Here is a 19,007-nt window from a genome sequence, read left to right as displayed (position 1 = left end):
TCTTCCTGAGCATCATTTCAAATTTGAAGCCAAAAACCTTAATTCTTAAATTGACAAATGTATTGCAAAGACTCCTGAGTGTATAAACATATTCCACTCTTCCACTAAGGACAGCATTTATTGGGCAAGGATTTAGCTTGTTCTGATTTCAAGAGTCAGGTGACCAAAACATATAATTAAAGATTTTTTTTTCACATTACTAAACTTCATCTTAGCCTACAATAGACAGAAAAGCAACTGACTACAGTAAAAGACAAGCATGGAAACATTGTCTAAAACTACATTCGCATACATTGGGCATGTCTACATGTGCTTATTAATCTGTTTGAATAAACTCTAGAGTTTATCATTCCAGAGTTTATTCAAGTTGGGTGTGCATCTGTGTGTGTGCTTGGGATTGCAAGACATGGAGCTGGGGCAAAGGAGCCCTGGCAAGCAGGGGAACCAGGTGGTCAGCCTGCCAGCCCAGGACTGCTCCTCCTGGCTCAGGGTGCTGTGGAGAGCCTGACTGCAGCACGAGGGCACTTCAGCACAGGGCTAGCTGGCAGGCAGCCCCCATGCTGAAGCACCTTCATGCCCCAGCCAGCCCTTCCAATGTCTATACATGTACTGCTGCAGAGTTTTCTCCACAGCACCCAGTACTTGTACAAGCACTATCCTGCTCCAGACTAAATGAGTTTACTGCAGCCTAATAGTGTAACACATATAGATGAGAAATATTTAATGCACAACTAATTAGCCAACTGCACAGAAAATGTCTCATGTAGACATGCTCATTGATTTGCCAAAATGAAGTAGCATATGATATAAGGTCTTGCTGCTTTATTTTGAACATTTCTTTTTTTGCTACCAGTAATCAGAGTCAAGTCTTTGTGGAGAACCTGACTAGGCTGTCTATATTAATAGATATAGTGTGCTGCCAATTTCACCATCTCTGTCATTTATAAATTGCAATGAATGTGCTTATTATGGTTGGATTACTTAAAATTCACACCATGTTTCTTTCTCTTTCTCTTGATATTGAAGTTCACAATCTTAATAGGCCTACTCCTTAGAGTAGAAAATGTTCCTTAATTCACATTAGACTATAAATTAATCTCTACATTTCATTGTTACTAAACTTTGATCTCTAATATTTCTTGCAGCTTAGCCCACGGGACCTTTCTAGTAGAATTTTGCAGTTCTATTGCCAAGAGACGGCTCTATGATTAATGATTTTTTTACATCAAGTTTGAAATTATTCTCTTTATCTGTGCATGTTTCAGGGAGGGCCAGCAATCTCCAGAACAGTGGCAGAAAATGTATGGCAGATGCTCTGGTAATGAAGTGTATCATATTAACCTGGAGGAGAGTACATTTTTTGCTGAGTATGAGGGGAAAAGCTTCACATATGCTTCTTTCCATGCACATAAAAAGTATGTTCCTTTCCTTATTGCAATATTAAAAATTCAAACAAATTGTTATGTTGTGCTATGAAAGTATTGTACTAGAAGGCCCCATATTGTGTATTGTTTTGCTCTACTTTTAAATGTCTGTTTACCTTTATAAACTTCACAGGTCTTTTGTAATTATGGTAGTCATGCTAATCAGAAGAAAATTCCTCTTAGTTGTGAACGTGTCAAGCCAGCCTTACTAATGCAATGAAGATGAGTCCTGTCTCAGGCAATGTGAAGAATGGGTCTGGAAATTAGAAGGATGCATACATCTAAAAAATTGAATAGTTAAAACATTGGTCATTAAGTGTACCCTCTACTTTATCCAATCTACCCTACAAAGAGTTTTTTTTGTTTGTTTGTTTTCATTTTGGTTCACTTTTGAATTTGAGTTTCCTTCACAACATGCCTGTTCTCTTCAAGGTCAACTTCACATGGAACTGGTATATATCTTCTGAGGACTACCCTAACAATAACAGAACATTTCTGGAAATAACCTTCAGAATACCTATGATACTTTCTTTCTTGATGTTGTTGGTTTTGTATAGATTAAAAGATACGTCTATAGGCAGTGCCATGCAGGAATAGCCCACGCTTATTTTGCAAGCTTGATCGGCTTGTTCAAGCAAGTTTCAAAATTGGAAACAGTATAGCCATAGTAACCCAATGCTGCTCGGGGCTAATAGGCTCTCCTGGGAAATAGGGTTTAGTGGCCTGGATAAAATTCTGTGTTAGTGCATCTGTAATGCATTTGATTCCATAGCTATCACAAGCAGACCTATCTTTCAATAATCTCTACATGATGCTACATTGTGTAGTGTAGACATACCATAATTATCAAATCCATTGTTACTGAAACATGCGCTAGGCCTAATCCAGCTTCATCTATTAACAATCTCACAATCTCAACTAATTTCCAGATTACTTTAAACTGCACTTCAAATTGTGCCCTGATTGCTTTGCAATATTCACTTAGTTTGTATGTTGTATGTTTGTATCAACTAAAAAGATGGTTTAAAATAAAATTAATGATAAAACTAGTAATCTGTGATGAACATATACATGAAAAATATCTCAAAATCATTTTAATGCGCTGAAAACTGAGTTGTCTTTCAAAATTTTGAAATGAAAAAGGTGCTATCATTTTAATTCTTTATCTTCTACTACTGATCAAACAGCTTTTTAAGAATGAGCAATTAAAATATATGGTGAAATAGTTTCATTTGAAAGGTGCATAATGGAACAATTTAGTGGGAAGAATAATTTCTCATAACAGAGTTTCATTCTTCTTTTAATGTACTCTCAGAAGGGAATATGTTTCTCATATGAGAAATTAACTGAAACAATGTTAGGAGAATGCTGTTAGATATCAAAAACTTTTTAAAATAACTTGGGACTCACGGTCCTTAAAAACAGTGCCTGGTTACAAATCACTTATTCTGGGGATAATTTTATTAAATACAGTATTTTTCCAAATACATTTATTATCCAAGAACATGAATGTGTGGGCAGCCTGCAACAAATAAATTGGACTAAATCAGATGTTCATTATTGACATCTCCATTTTCTTGTATTCTGTTGTGTCACATTTAATGAACTGTGTCCTTTCCTCTTTTAATTAGGTTTGGGGTCTGTTTGATTGGTGTTAGGAGAGAAGATAACAAAAATATTTTGCTGAATCCAGGCCCTCGATACACAATGAGCTCTACAGATATATGTTTTTATATAAATATCACCAAAGAAGAAAATTCTGCTTTTAAGAAGCAGGAAGAGAATAGAAAAAACAATGAATCAAAGGCATGCTATCATGGACCTTCTAGGTTACCAGTACACAGTATAATTGCCAGTATGGGTAAGTCAAAGTAAATCTCATAAAGTATTCTTACACTATAAACAGTACATTTTTGATCTTTCAATGATTTTTCCTAACACACTAATGCCCTTTCTTAGTGAAAACATTTTCCTTGATTTGTTTTAAACATATTTACTTAATTTTTAAAAAAAATTATATTTATGTTAGATTTCCTCTTTTTTGATAAAATCAGCATGGGTGGTCTTTAAGAGGAAGCAGGTAACCCTATTGAAGAAACCCACCTGTGAGCATTTAAGCAATGAAGGAGTATCCCACTAGTTTAAAACCCCTCAAGGGAAACCAGAAGGATGCAAACTGGGTGAAGCAGCAGTTTGCAGACAGGAGGCAAATTGGACCCCAAATAAGTTTGCTACCAGGAAGGGGTCATACTATTGTCCTGGGACCAAAGGACCCTTCCTACCACTAAGAGAAAGGCCAAAGGTTTGTGTTTGCTGGTTTATTTGTTTGTTTGATGCAAGGATTGTGCTTTTGTATTTTAAAACACTAGCTGAGTTGCTCCTTAGGGAGCAAAGCCAGCTGGCAAAGCAGCAAACTCGCGTATGTAGCATAAATGATATTGCCTTGTGGAATACATCAAGAAAATATGATAGATAGAATTATGCAACTGACAAAATGTGAGGTAAATAATACTACTCAGTCCTCTATATTTAGTCACTTTCCGAAGAAGTCCACAAATCTATTTCAAACTTGACAAAGTTTAAACTAGTTTGCAGGTGGAGCAGCCAGGTATAATATTAACTTGACCAAAAGGAGAGATCTCCAAATTTGTAGAAATATCCAAGTGAAAGAACAAGCACAGGAGTTCCCATATCACCAGCATCCTGTAAATTGACATAAGAGTAGGCCCAATAGAAATAAATATTCTTGTGATGACCCTTTATAGCTAGAAGCCATCAAGTAAAAGCTAATGCCTGAAATCAGGTTGGACTCACAGAAGGAGCATAAAACAATTTTTGCCATCACTAATACCCAGTTGGTTTAGTCAGGCATGATCTTGCTTTAAGCAGGGGACTGGACTAGATGACCTTGTAAGGTCACTTCCAGCCCAGCTTTATCATGATCCTATGATCTACCAGGTGTCACAGTTCCCAGACTTGATGCCTGTGTGTGCATATCAGGATCATTTATTCATAAAGACACTGTAATCTCTTGATGTCTCTAAAATACCTTGCTCTAAAATTGGACCTTGATTCATTATGTATTAAAGCAATATTTTTGATCTAACTAAAAGTACCGACAATCTAAAAACATCCCCTGTGATGATTTCCTATGTTTATGAATAAGCACAAGCTAATTGTCCAGAAACTGTCCTAATTTTTAACATCACTAATTCTAATCAAGAATTTTTCTTTTTGAATCTCTCCAGAAAGTTGTATAAACTAGAAGATAAAAGATCCCATGTCCGAGTATCTGATTTTTCCTTTATTTGGTCAAGCATGTGAGGAAAATATATGTTGTTCTCTCAAGCAGAACATAGTATAAGCAGAAAAAATTAAACCAGGATGTCAAATTCTTATCTCATTTAAAACATCAGGGGTATGTCTACATAAAACGCTATGTCGCCTTAGGGATGAGCTATGGCAAAGTAGCTCACCACTGTGGTGATGTAGCATCAGCAGGCACTAGCTGTGATGGCTCTGCTACTGCACAATAGGGTCAGAAGCAACTAGTGTGCCACCAGTACTGGTGGGTACTGGGCAGTCATTTAGTATTTGCTTTGACACAACAAGTGCTGTCTTCCTTTGCCTTTCCAGCTATGGTACACTGTACCAGTCACCCACCTAGAGGTGTCTTGCAGGAGAAGCTGGGCATCTGTTCTGTCCCTTCTCCCCAGGCTGTTTCAGAGCAGCAAGTTCCAGACCTTTTCCATTTATTGTATTAGTAGTAGTATCATCATCACTTTAGCAAGTACTAAATAACTGAGAAGTACCAACTGCGCAGAGGGGTGCATGTGTAGACATGCCCCATAAGTATGATACTTTTATCTGGAGAAATGCCTGAGGTATTCAGTCAGAATTACGTATAAATATATGTTGTTTTCATAAATTCAGTATAACCTGTAGTTTATTGATGCATATCAGCAAATCCAACTGTGTGTAGCATAGTTTTTTAAGGTTGTTTTCATTCAGACTATTTAATTTTAAACTGACAATTTTTTTTCCCCACACAGAGTATAATTAAAATGTGGAACTCATTGCCATAAAATGTTGTAGAAATTGATAGTTTAACCAGATTCAAACAGAGATTGGACAAGTTCTTGGAGGAAAGGTGCATCAGTAACTATTGAACAAGGGAATCCTTCCTAGACCTTAAATGCTGGATGCTGTAAGTGGAAGAGGAATGGGAGAAAAACCTGGTCAAACCCAGTTTACTATCCTTTTACTCTTCCTTTCAGCATCCACCCTCTGTCACGGTCAGCCCAGACAGAAAATACTCTTTTCTCTTGATCTGGCCACAGAAAGCGGTCTATATCTGTGACCAAACTTAAGTGCATGGCTGCAGACTGCTTCAAAAATGGCCGATTGGGTGAAATTGTGAACCCTCATTGCATGAGAGTTTAGATGAAGACATTTCAAAATAGAGGCATCTTCTGTAACTTGTGTCTGCACTGCCTGCCAGCCTGTCACTTTCAGAATGGGAGGGAGAAAAAAGAGTGGAAGGAGTTTGGTCTGGGTTTTTTTTCAGCCCCTGCTGGAGGGTGGGATGGGTGTATTGGAGACCTCCCACCTCCAGGGAACCCCTAGAGCAGGGATAGGCAATTATTTCGGGTGGAAGGACGTTTACTGAGTTTTGGCAAGCCATCGAGGGCTGCATGGGTAGCCCTGCTCCTTGATGGGTGCCCCACCCCCTGGTTGTCATCTTTGGACCAGAAGTCCCTTCCTCTAACCCCTGACCTTTGCCACCAGAAGTCCCTCTCCTTGCCCCCCAGAATTACTCCTTTCAGCAAGGGTTTTTGCCATCTTTGAACCAGAAAAATACCAAATTATACTCTAAATATCAAACATGTACTACAACATTCATTAATTTCATTAAAAAAAATATTATGTCCTGATTTACACGTGTTTGTGTAGTGTACATAGGGGTGATAGTATAATAGCTTAAAATTAAATCTTACTCTTATATATTGTGGGAGGAGGGTGTGGGTGGGAGGGTGGATATAGGTATGTGGGTATGTGCGGTGTGGGGGAGGGTATGTGTGGGGGATTTGCGTGGGGGTGGATAGGTATGTGGGTGTGTATGGGTTTTGTGGGGGGCTGTGAGTGTGTGAGTGGAGGGTGGCTGAGGAAGGTTGTGGCTTTAATGGAGGGGAAGGGTTTGCCCGCAGCCCATTCTGTCAGTGCTCCTGCAAGCCTGGGCTCTGCCACTCCTGGCTATAGGGCACTGGTGTGGGTCCTATGCTCCCACTTGCTGCCACTTGCCTCCTGTCTGCCACTACTGCCCTTGCCACTACTCTCCCACTGCCACTCTGGCACCAGGTCACAGCTGTTTCTGTGGTCCTGGCACTGCAGCTGGGAACCACATGATGCTGGAGTGTGGTGGGCAGGGGGGTGAGTGGGGAAATGGCTGCAGCAGGTGGGGGGAAGGGGCAGCAAGTGGGCGTGCGGAGCACAGCAACAGCTGGGTGGAAACGTGGGGCCTCAGCAGATGCACCAGGGCCAGTGCTGGAAGGGCCCAGAGTGGGATGGCAGGAGCACGGGGCCCAGGCTGGCAGGGTTTGATGGAGCTGAGCTATGCTGTTCAAGCAGGGAGAGGAGGGAGACAGCCTGGCTTCAGAGAGCCCCTGGCAGCCTGGCCCCATGCTCCTACTGTCTCACTCTGGGGGCCCCACCGGTCTGGCTCCAGTACACCAGCATAGGCCCCACACTCCCTTCCAGCTGCTGTGCTCTGCATGCCTGCTTACTGCCCCTTCCCCCTACCTGCTGCAGCCATTTCCCTGCCTGCTCATCTACCCACTGGCTGGCACCAGGTGTTTCCCAACTACAGCACTGGGACTGCAGGAGCTGGTCCAACTGACTCTGAGGACTGGGGCAATCGTTCATGATCCTCCCCTGCCTCCCTCCTCCACTCCTCCTTATCTACATTTCCCTTAGGGCAGGGAGGCAGGAACAGTCCCAGGCCAGAAGCCTCCAGAAGCCCCTGCTAGGCAGAGGCTTTTGGCTGGTGGGTTGGGGCTGAGCCATATTTGCTGCTGCAGCTGCTTAGTTTTGCTGCTGGCTCCCCCTGGGTCCTACTGCCTCTGGCTCCTGTCATCTTTCACAGGTAGCTGGGGCAGATAAATATTAATTTTCTACATCTTTAGGGGCCCTGTGAGCAGGATAAAATGGCCTGGTGGGCCTTATTTTGTCCACCCTTGCCCTAGAGCAAGCTCCCTCTGCTCCCTTTCCCCCCTCCAATTCTGAAAACAGGAACAGGCTGGGAGAGAGGAGGGGCCATTGCTAGAGGAAACCAGCTCCAGGCAGCTAGATTCCCCTTTCCCCTGGAACCAACAGTGAACTTCTGTTTGTTCCAGGGGATCGTTGTAACTCAGAACACTTCCTGTAAAGTGTTCCCAGTTACAGTGAGGAGCTGCACTTCTTTATGTGCCCATGAAACAGGATAATGGGCAGGATGCACTATGGTCTGACTCAATAAACGGCAGTTCTTATGCTCTTACATTCCCATTTTAATTGTAAAATTGGCTAATATCTCTAATAGATACTTTTTTATACTTTTAAGGAACTGTGGCTATAGATCTACAGGATACAGGCTGTAGATCTTCCAGTGGGCCTACACTAGCTCTTCCCTCAGAAGGAAGTAAAGGGGGAAGAAGACCTAGCATAGCACCTGTCTTAGAGGTTGCAGACTCCTCTTCCCTTCAAACATGTGACCTTTTAAGTGACCAGTCAGAAGATGAAATTACTCCATCGGATGATGAAACTTCTGCAGGATCAGAGTATGTATAAATAATGTCAACTACACAATACTATAGTTAGAGGCTAATATTATAAATATCCAGCACATATTTCTGCTTCCTTTGTAATCAACAGGCACAGGACTGCAGGTCTAATTCATACCATTTGGTTTAGTAAGAAACAAAGTGAAACTGATTTTGGGGTAATTATAGCAGATAAGACACCTGAGGACCAGCAGTGAACTGATTTTCTCTTTAGAAGTGAAATAAGTTATTGGCTGAAGCTTTTAAAACTATCTACCTATCTAGTTACGGGAGATCACTGATGTTCAGTAACAAAGATCTACTTGTGTCTTGAACTTTTAAACTATTTCACATGTGCATAAACCTGTGAATCTGGCACTGCTACTGTATAGTGCATAATCATGGGAGTAGTTTTGGCAAGACTCAGCTGATGGTAACCAAAAATGAAAATTGTTGTCCTGAGAATGAAAATACATTTAAAAAGAGGAAGGTCCATCCTGTGAAAAAAATGATTAATTTTTACAGGGGTAATTGTGAGGCATAGCTCAGGACTCTCTGGCATTGGCCACATCGTGCTAAGCTAATCTTTCTGCTACAGTTCAGGGTGTTAAAAGATGTCTACTATATTAGCCATTTTAGCTATATTAGCCCATATCATTTCCTATATTACCCTGCTGTGGCATCACTTAAAGCTTTTTAGATCCCAATTACTTGCAAACATAACATTTATTTGTTTTTATAATAGTTGGTTATATGGCAAGGATATTTACATGATCTTCTTTGCATCCATTATTTAAGTGAAATACCTATTAAATATTGGCCATGTTAATATCTGAGTTAGTTTGTTGCCCTACCAATTATAAAATTGTATTTAGAATTTACATATACAATAAAATAGCAGTTTAATTTACTATTATCAAATAGATAACAATAAAAAGAAATTGTTCTATACTCTTTGTACTCATCTAGGTATGCAAAAGGCTATCCCCCTTACTCTCCTTATATTGGAAGTTCTCCCACATTTTGCCATCTGCTGCATGAAAAAGTGCCATTTTGTTGCCTCCGACTAGATAAGGTAAACATTTTTGATACTGGGTAGAACTATGCATTAAGTAAGTCTTGTATGTTATGGGTGAATATAGTTTTGTCGTTGTCTACACTTACAGATAATCTTTGTTCAGCATCTGTGTAGCCTCACCCACTGCTGATTTAGATTGTCACCAAGATATTTTTGTGTCATGTAGAGTAAGCTGATAATCTTTACCTTTACTAACTGATACATTTTATCTTAAAATGTGAAAAGTCATCTCTAAGGTCATGGTATGGTTTCTTATTATCAACTGCCACTGAATTAATATTTTCTCTTATGATTTTAGGGGTGTCAACATAACTACTATGAAGATGCCAAAGCCTATGGATTCAAAAATAAATTGATTATTGTTGCAGCAGAAACAGCTGGAAATGGTTTATACAATTTTATTGTTCCACTCAGAGCCTATTATAGACCAAAGAAAGAACTCAATCCCATAGTGTTACTACTCGATAACCCGTAAGTGGATTTTTAAGAAAATGTATTACTTTACAATAAGTGCTTGATTCACATTGTGTGCATTACACTCACATTTCACATGAACAATTTTAATCAAAAACAATATGATACATAGATCTAAGTGAAAGGTTGATGACAAAGATGGTATCAGTTGTGTGAGGGACTTGAGTTAGTTTTCAGTGAAGTCAATGGGATTCTTTGACTCATTACTAATACTGGCTTCAGCATGGTAATATAAAATATAAAGCAAAATATCTAAACATCTAGTGCTGTTAACTCTTTTGGTTGAAAAATTAAATAAACTTATAAAACATTAAAAATAGCAAATGTTAAATGAACTATTTAAGTTATAGCATATATTAAAACATTACAGAGTCATTGCATTCAAAAGTTTTTCTAACTTTATCCTAGTCATGGAGTTGGTCCAGCACAAGGTATCACCCACAAACATCCTAGACTTTCATATAATTTCTGGACCATCACAAATACAATATCACTCCAGCACTACTTAAAACATGAAAAGAAGACTGACTTCTCTATAACAGGCTATATCTGTTTTTGTTCCCAATAATTCACACTGCTGACTTGAATTAGGGATCAGTTTTTTTTATATAAAACACACATTTTTGCTATTTAATTCAGAGATAATCATAATAATAAACTGAAAATGCCTTTGAGAAAACATGCCTATCTACTGATAGTCACATGAAAACTACATGTGTGTGTGTATATATATATATATATATATTCAGACTTGTAGGACTCACTGGGCATGTCTACACATGCTATTAATGTGCTCTAAGTTTACTGCACAGTAAAATACTGAACATTATACTTTCCCTGGGAGCACATCTACACGTGTGTCTGACAGGAGCAGTTCAATGCAGGGCTACTCTGGCCCTGCTCTGCCCCTCTACAGCAGCCAGGGAGGGCTCCAGGCTCCTCTAAGTGCCAGCCCCAGACTGGCATAGGGTCCCAGGTCAGGCCTGGGCTCTGGGAGACGAGGGGAGCTGTCCTTCCTCCAGGGTTGCTGCCTCCCAGGTCCACCCTGGGTAGTTGCCTCCTGCCCAGCCTCCACTCCAAGATTGTAGCCTGCTATCCAGTGTGAATTGTTGGACTGAGATCGGAGCAGGGCTGGGCAGCAGGCAGCTGCCTAGAGCAGGGGATGGTGTTCCAGCCCCTGCTTGATGTCTCCAAGTGGGGGCTGGGAAGCAGGCAGTTGATTGGGGAAAGGGACAGTTCCCCTGCCCCCTACTGCCTGGGCTGACTGGGAGCAATTTGCTTCCAGTTAGCTCTCTACACATGCATTACTGTGCAGTAGCTACTGGGCATGTCTATACAAGATGCTAACTGCTCAGTAGCCTAATAACACTGAACAATAGTATGCTGGGCAAAAACTGTGCTAATATGGTGCTGTGCAGTGATATTAGGCTACATCACAGTTAACATCACTAAAAATTGCACCGGCACTACTGCTCAATAGCACAAGTTACTACACATTTATTTAGTACTTCGTTATCCAAGTACTAAACTTAATATGCAGTAACTACGGCACATTAATGAATGTGTAGATGCACCAACTGTGTGGTAAATCTACTACCAGGTAGTAGTCAACTGGACAGTAGACTAATTTATTGCAAAGTAAATTCTGTGCATGTTTAGATGGTGATGCTTTATTGTGCAGTACATTAGTCTACTGCACAGTAAAGTGTCTCATTTAGATGTGCCCACTTGTGCCATTTAATCATATCACTTTAGGAGCAGCTCTGCAACAAATAACACTTTTGGAAACTGCTATAACAGTCTCACTGACACTCTGTAGTGCACACAAGGGAACAATTGCTCTGTTATCCTTCAGCAAAGATTGAATTGTTCTCAAGTATTGTAAGAAGGGCAAAAAATTCTTACACTAGCCACAACCTATATCCATACATTACCAAAGAAAGCCTGGCAAAAGCTGACCTTTTTGGCAGAGAGAATAGCTAAAGATGTTTCATGCCATGCAGCTTAAATCATATTAAATCAAAATTATTCTCATAATCTCTTTGTGTTTTACGTGTTTACATCCTTCAACTTTTAAGTTTGTAAATGAAACCAAGAAATAACATCTCATTTCTTTTTCAAAATAATACTTGGTTACTTAAAACATTCCAACCATTGTTGGGCAGAATAGGAAGAAATAAAGGCCAAAAGCTAGTATTCTACTTCTTCCCAGTGTTTATCAATTTACTCGCCAACAATGTAATGTCTGTCACAGAGCTGATATTTCATAATCCCTTCTACTTCTCTGGAAAATAGTGAATGAGTGCTACTGAAGATGATATTTGTTTCAACTGTGTAAGAAAAATCCTTGCCCCTCACACAATTCTTGGACCATTACAGCTACAACTTCACTAAAATGCTACCAGAATGTTTGTTTCTATTGTGACTCCTATTAATGACTCATTTTATATTTATGCTGAGGCTGTTAATATCATATATCTGGAAATATTTTTTTCAGTAAAAAAAGTTATGGAGTAGTTCAGCATGCTATCAATCAATGCAGTAGTGCAGCCTAAAAATTCTGGTAGAAGACATAGCATTTCTGGAAAACAGGAAAAAGGAAGGAACCATAAAGCATATATTTATTCCATAAAATGAAAAATTCTATGATGTTATTTCAGAACCATAAATTGTACTGAATTTAATAAATGATGGATAAGAAGACATACACTTATGTTGGAGAAAAATCAGTCTGGATGTTGATATCCAATTGTTACTTAACAGAAAAAAAACATTTTGGGTCTTATAAGGTTCACCATCTAACCCCCAAAGCCCATCCGCTTTTCAACAGCAGTTACCTGGAGTGAATCTTCATGTCTTTTCCTTGCCCTAACAGAAATCTAACACAAGTTATGGCTTCCTTTGCCTTTCAAGCTAAGACACACTGTACCAGTCACCCACCTAGAGGTGTCTTGGAGGTGTAGCTGGGCATTCTGTTCTGTCCCTTCTTCCCAGGGTGTTTCAGAGCAGCAAAGTCCAGACCATTTTCTGTTTACTGTATTAGTAGTAGTATCATCATAATGCTTAGGATCCCATGTTATAGCCTAAGACTTCATTGTCACTCTACAGGCACAAAGTAAAAACAGCCCTAAGGAGATTACTTTCGAGGCATAAACCAAAACAGTTAGATAGCAGATTACAAAAGCTAGGGACAGACATTAAAAAGCCAGAGCCTGAATTGATTCAATCTTTGCAGGTTACTCTAACCTGTCTAGACTGAACCAATTTGCAAATTACTATAATTCCCTCTGGACTGAGGAAATGCAGGCGTATGCCTGCAGCTGCTCAGCCCAGGAGCTGAGGGGCACTAGAACATGCCCTCGGCTGCAGAAAAGCTGTGCTGGGGGGGAGGAGGGGGCACATGGCCAGCCCCGTCAGTAGCTTGGAGTGAGCTGGCCAGGGAGGGGGTTGAAGTCACCCTCCCTGTCCCACGGATACAAGCCAGGGTCTGCTAGGCTCTCCCCCATCACTGCTGCAGCGGCAGGGATGCAGCCAGATGCCGGCCAGCATGAAAACCTTAGGTGGGTGTCAGGAAGGGGGGTTATTTCCCCTTCCACGCTGTTGGCCCCTGGGGGACTGCAGAGGGGTCTGCCTACCCTGACCACCACCGCCTAAGGGGCCATACCAGCTGGGTCTGGTTGCACTCCCACCCTGCTGCTGGAGCAGCGAGGGGGCAGGGATCTTGATGGCAGCAGCACCTGCTGTCATGGTGTCTGGGGAGCAAAAGCCTCTTCCCAATGGGGTGCCGTCAGCGGGGATCAAAGCTACCGTGGCCTGTGCAGGGCAGCACTAGGGCTTGAAGGGGGCCATAGCCCCCCCAAAGGCCTCCAGCACCACTGCTGCTGCTCACCCTTCACAGTCCACGGTAGCTTTCCCTGCCTCGCAAAGTGATCACTGAACAACTTTGTTTCTCATTTATCCACGCTGGCTGCTTGTGATCAGCCCTTCTTCTTCCAGATGCTTGCAGATGACCTTTCTTAGAATATGCCCCAATAACTTCCTAGGTATTGAGGTGAGGCTAACTGATCTGTAGTTCCCCAGGTCCTCCTTTTTGCATTTTTTTTTGCCCTTTTTCCATCTTCTGGTACCTGGCCCATCTCACATGACTTCATGAAAATCATTGCCAAGAGCTCCAACATCTCCTCTGCCAGTTCCTTTAGGACCCTGGGATGAAGTTCATCCAGTCCTGTTAACTTGAATTCATTTAGACCTAATAAAAGCTCTCTGACTGTCTCTTTTGTTATTTCCTCCCTCAGCTTGCCCCATTCCTTATCCAATTCATTCTTATTGGGTAAGTTCCCTCTTGCTTGTTAACAGAAGGCCCACAGCTTTCTTGGTCCTACCCTTGTGGCCAACATACATATTGAACCTCTTTTTGTTGTCCATAACCTCCTTTGCCAGCTACAACTCATTCTTTAGCTTTGTCTTTGTGATTTTGTCCCTGTAGGTTCTTGAAAAAAAAAGAAGAGCTTGTGATTGTTTTAAATCTGCCTAACTAGGAATCAGGAGCACTACTGTGTAAAGATGTCCTGTGAATATGAGATATAAATCTTAGTAAATATTTTGAAAATGTTGGGACTCTATTTTTGAGGTATTATTTTAGTAAGCAGAAAACTAAGTTGTCCATAGATACTTCCATAGCAGAACCAGAATAAAATAATTTAATGATGCCTGACAGTAGCGATGCTGATGTCTTGAGATATATCCATATTCAAGCAGCAGTACAAGATATCTCAAAGACTATTGCGGCATTGTTAATTAGTCCAATAAATTAGCTGTAAATATTTATGTTAATGCCATTGCTTAATTGCTGTTATAGTTATGTTTGGCTAGCAAAAGCTGATAGAGGGAACTTATCTTTAGGACTCTATTATGAGATGGTTGGAATTAGTTATAAGGTTATGGAGGCTCAAGTTTGCTAATATTGATTAATCAGAGTTGAATAAAGCAGACTTCTTTCAGGCCCTTTGGCTATGAATAATTTTTGAATAACACAGTTTGTAATCCACCAATATTGTGGCTGGCCACATGCGGGATATTGGGTCAGATTATTATAAGAACAAGAAATCAGCTTAAAAATTTGGATACAGATCCATGTTCAGATTCCAGATTCTGTTCTCCTTCTGGGCATATGTGATTTATTTCCATTTCTATTTTAAGAACCTTCAATATGCAGAGTCTGAATTAATTTAAGGAAGTCCCACCAGATACTGAGTGCAGATGTCTCCTAGCTCAGGACGTAAATGTATTAACATACTACAGTTCTACTTGTAATGGATTACAGCAATGAAGTCATGAAATGAACTAAAAATATATAACAGTAATTCTGAGTTATCCTTTTCAACTTCTGGTGTGCACATTTCACACTTCCCATTTAAAAATACATATGAAAGTATATAGTGCCCTCTAGTGTTTGCTGTATTCTCATTTCATTTTTAAATTAAATGGTATTTTTGCCAGAATAAATTTAAGCCTTCATCTCACCATTAAAAAGAAGCTGTGGCCACCACTTAGCCCCACATTAGTAGGCATAGGCAGATCTAGGATTTAAAAAAGGGGGGTACAGATGGTGTTGCATCATCAGATATAACACAACACACATTTTTCTCTGGTTAAAAAAAAGCTACAAACTTCACTAGTAAGAAGGGTCCTCAAGCTATATTATCCTATTTAAGATTGAGGCAAAAATAAATAAATAACCTCCTTTGTTGGACTATGCTTCAATATTCTATATCATATACTATATTTAAAAACACAACCAATCTGGCAAATATAATCCAAAAATGTTGTTTCATTAATCCTGGACCCATTATAGTTAAATGTTCATTTCTTTTCTAGATTTGAAGTGATTTCTACACTTGAGCTCATGTTCACCTGACTTAAAATTTCCACACCTAAGTTAATGTTTTTAGCTAGAGTTAAAAAAGAGCCAGGCTGTGAAATGGGAGCTACATTGCTAGTAGCAGCTAACAGACAGCAGCATTGCAGCCCATTAAAGACCATTTACAAGGAAAGAGGGTCATTAACACCTGTGAAATGATGATTTAGAAGGAATCAAGCAAGTCAGACTGAGCCATTAATTCAACTGACTCCCCAATGCTGTCTGAATGTAAGTGATGCAGCCACTGCTAGTTAGTTGGCTTTAAACTTTGGATGGATCAGGAATCAAAGACTGCACTGGTGCATCCACAAGTGTAGCAATGCAACCCTCCCTCCCATGCTCTGATTCACTCCTGTTGCTAATATTATGTCTATCTTCATGCTATTTGCAACAGATTTTCTGCAATGCACTTAGCCAGCAACCAAGTGATTTGAGAAATACAAATACCAGCCTTTCACACTTTTCACTTAGAACATATGGTGAAATCCTGGCTCCATTGAACTCATGGGTGTTTTAGCCCATTGTGAATTAATATACATCCTGTTTTATTATTTTCTAATTTCTTTGAAATAATTTTTTGTCTTAGTAATGCAGGCAATTTGCCATAACGTACATGCTACAATATGTTTTCATTTCATGCTGATTAAAATTTCACTTCTGATTGTTGTATTTTCAGTGTCTATGCAACCAGAAAAATAAATTAATAAGATTAATAAGTGGGTAAATACATACAATTTACAATAGTACAAAACTATATTTTACCTTTCATTTAATTGTGTTATACATAATGGAATTGTTCCAAAGATTGTTAGACCATTGTGGGAGAAATAATGGGTAGGGAACCTCAGTTAATGTATGTCTGTGTAGTTCCGTTAACTTAAATGTAGCTACAATAGTTTAAACAGTTGAGGACTCAGTCTCCATTTATATGCCTCTGTGGTTGGTTTTAAATCATTCTGGGCACATTTACATGGTCATGAATGTGTCTTAATTATGGCTCATTTAGTTTAGTACCTGTAATAACAACTTAATGTTCCATAATCAGTGCCATTGCCCAGTAGTGCTGGTGCATGTTTTCTATGTAATTCTACTGTGCGTTAGCTCATTAGCATGTCTTTCACTGTGATGTGCTAATATGCAGCAGAATTAGTCTACTGACTTCTAGTGTCTCATGTAGATGCACCCCTTGAGTCATGCACTGAAAAAGAAATTGGTAGTGCGTCTTTAGTTATCAATCTTTCATTAAAATAAAGTTATGTAGGATTTGTGCCATAAAGTTTCTGATTTACAAGGGATGTTTTTAAAGCAGAAATTTTAATAGTGTAAGCGCATTTAAATTTGACCGAAGAAAAAACAGCTCTAAACATGGATGCTCAAAAATCCTGTATTCTTAATAATCTTAATATTCCCCAAATATGTGTGGATTTATTTTTGTAAATTTACTTAGACAAACTAACACCATTTATTTAGTTTCTCCAGAAGAGATGCCACGTTATGTGACACTGTGTTTTATTTTGTAACCCATCTGCTGCTTAGGCCAGATATGCATTTTCTGGATGCAATCTGTTGGTTTCCAATGGTTTACTACATGGTGGGCTCTATTGACAAGTAGGTGAAACAATCCTTGAAACACTAAACGTTGTAGTGATCCATAGTTCGTTGTGTGCTGTGCTTTGTGATTGCATGTTTAAGTGTGGTGTCAGTATTGCAAGACAATATTCTCACATGCATGGTTCATATCAATGTTCAATGTTATTTGGGATTTTAAATTTCTATCAAAGGACCTAATTAAAAAATGGCCAAATCTGAGGTTTTACGTTGCACTGCATTGCTACTGACAATCCTATCAAATGCTCTTTCTGGTACTGCATTTCTAGTTGAGATCCTAAGGACCTCTAGCTGAGACTCTGGCAGGGCTGTCCCTAGTCGGGGCGCAAATGAGGGCGACTGCCCTGCGGGCAATGCTGTACAGGCCTCACCATGGCTGCCATACACCACCGCTGCCAAGCACCACCGGCTCTGCAACCACTGTTGCTGAGAGCTGCTGGCTCCAGCCACTCACCACCCCTGCCCCCGCTCCACCGGCTCCGGCGACTCATCAGCCCCACCCTGCCTCCACTGCCAATGCTGCCACTGGCTTCCCAAACCAGTTGCCAGATTGTCAGAAATTATGAACTCTAAAGCTACCACTGGGTTCTAGATTAATAGTTAGGCAACATATTTTTGCTCAGACTTTGGCTGTCTGCAGTGCTGCTAAAGTCAGCATTAAGACTAGATTCAATACTGTAACCACTGACCACCTAAACTGAAAATCCCATAAATGAGACACCCAAAGTTCAACAGAAATCTTGAAATTCTGATGAATTTCTAGGTCTGAGGTTGAGCTTTCCTCTTCACTCACACCTGTTTGCAGCATATTTGGAATTCACTCAGACAACACAAACTGTGATATTCTCCAGTTAAAATCCTGATCCTACAGATATCAATGGGAATTTTGCCATTGATTTCATGGGAAGTCAGGATTTTTACTGTCTGCTTCCAAGAGCAGGTCTGCATAGGTAACTTTTCTAATGCTCAGATTTTTACAATGGGTTCATATAATAATATCCTTATGAATTTACCTTGATAATATCATAGATATTATGACCTCTATTATAAATATGTAGACATGATTTCAAACTTTATGAAATGTATTGGATTCTAGACATCAAACAAGAAATTACTTGGGTAAGTCATATCTATCATAATTGTATAATTTCATTTATTTTTCAGATTATTCATAATCACTGCAAAATTATAAGAGGATTCACACAAGATAAATCAAATAAAATTATATTTTAAAAGTTATGTTGGAAGTGATTTCCTGAGCATTTAGAAAAGAATAACTTACAAATATGCACAAAGTTAAAACAATGGAAAACTTTCAATACTACACCCAATATTAATTATGCTAACTTTGCTTTTCATTCAGAGGGTGACTGCATTCCAGGGATCAATTATTTGTTTTGGTCTATTTCTCACTAAGTGCAAGTATTTGTTAATACTCACTTTGCTCATGTCTAGTCATATTGCATTGTATTATAATATAGTTAGTTGTGTTTTACATTTGTATTTCATTGTTTTGCTACATACAGTGTAAGATCATACTAGCAACTTCATGAAATTCATCCTACAGTATTTAAATATCAAGCAATAAATATGTAAATAAATAACTCAATAATATTTCCACATATACGTTCCACAATACTTTCTCCCAAACGTTCTTTTAATACATTTATATATTTTATAAAATTGTTGCACGCAGAAAACTGTCT

General features: G+C 39.5%; 1 protein-coding gene across 3 annotated transcripts in view; it reads left to right on the top strand.

Annotated features, from left to right (window-relative positions):
• KCNT2 (potassium sodium-activated channel subfamily T member 2) overlaps positions 1–19,007 on the top strand; it is a 371,828-nt gene that overhangs the window by 276,207 nt on the left and 76,614 nt on the right. The window contains exons 15-20 of one of the 3 annotated variants that reach the window (XM_025200219.1): positions 1,266–1,415; positions 3,056–3,285; positions 8,023–8,239; positions 9,191–9,296; positions 9,598–9,770; positions 17,230–17,301. In XM_025200219.1, coding sequence (XP_025056004.1) covers positions 1,266–1,415; positions 3,056–3,285; positions 8,023–8,239; positions 9,191–9,296; positions 9,598–9,770; positions 17,230–17,301 — 948 coding nt within the window. The remainder of the gene's footprint in view (positions 1–1,265; positions 1,416–3,055; positions 3,286–8,022; positions 8,240–9,190; positions 9,297–9,597; positions 9,771–17,229; positions 17,302–19,007) is intronic. The other 2 variants (XM_025200220.1, XM_025200221.1) reach the window with 2 other exon arrangements.

Source organism: Alligator sinensis, unplaced genomic scaffold (genome assembly GCF_000455745.1).
Source record: "Alligator sinensis unplaced genomic scaffold, ASM45574v1 scaffold56_1, whole genome shotgun sequence".
Taxonomy (NCBI): Eukaryota; Metazoa; Chordata; order Crocodylia; family Alligatoridae; genus Alligator; species Alligator sinensis.
This window is presented reverse-complemented; position numbering and strand designations above follow the sequence as displayed.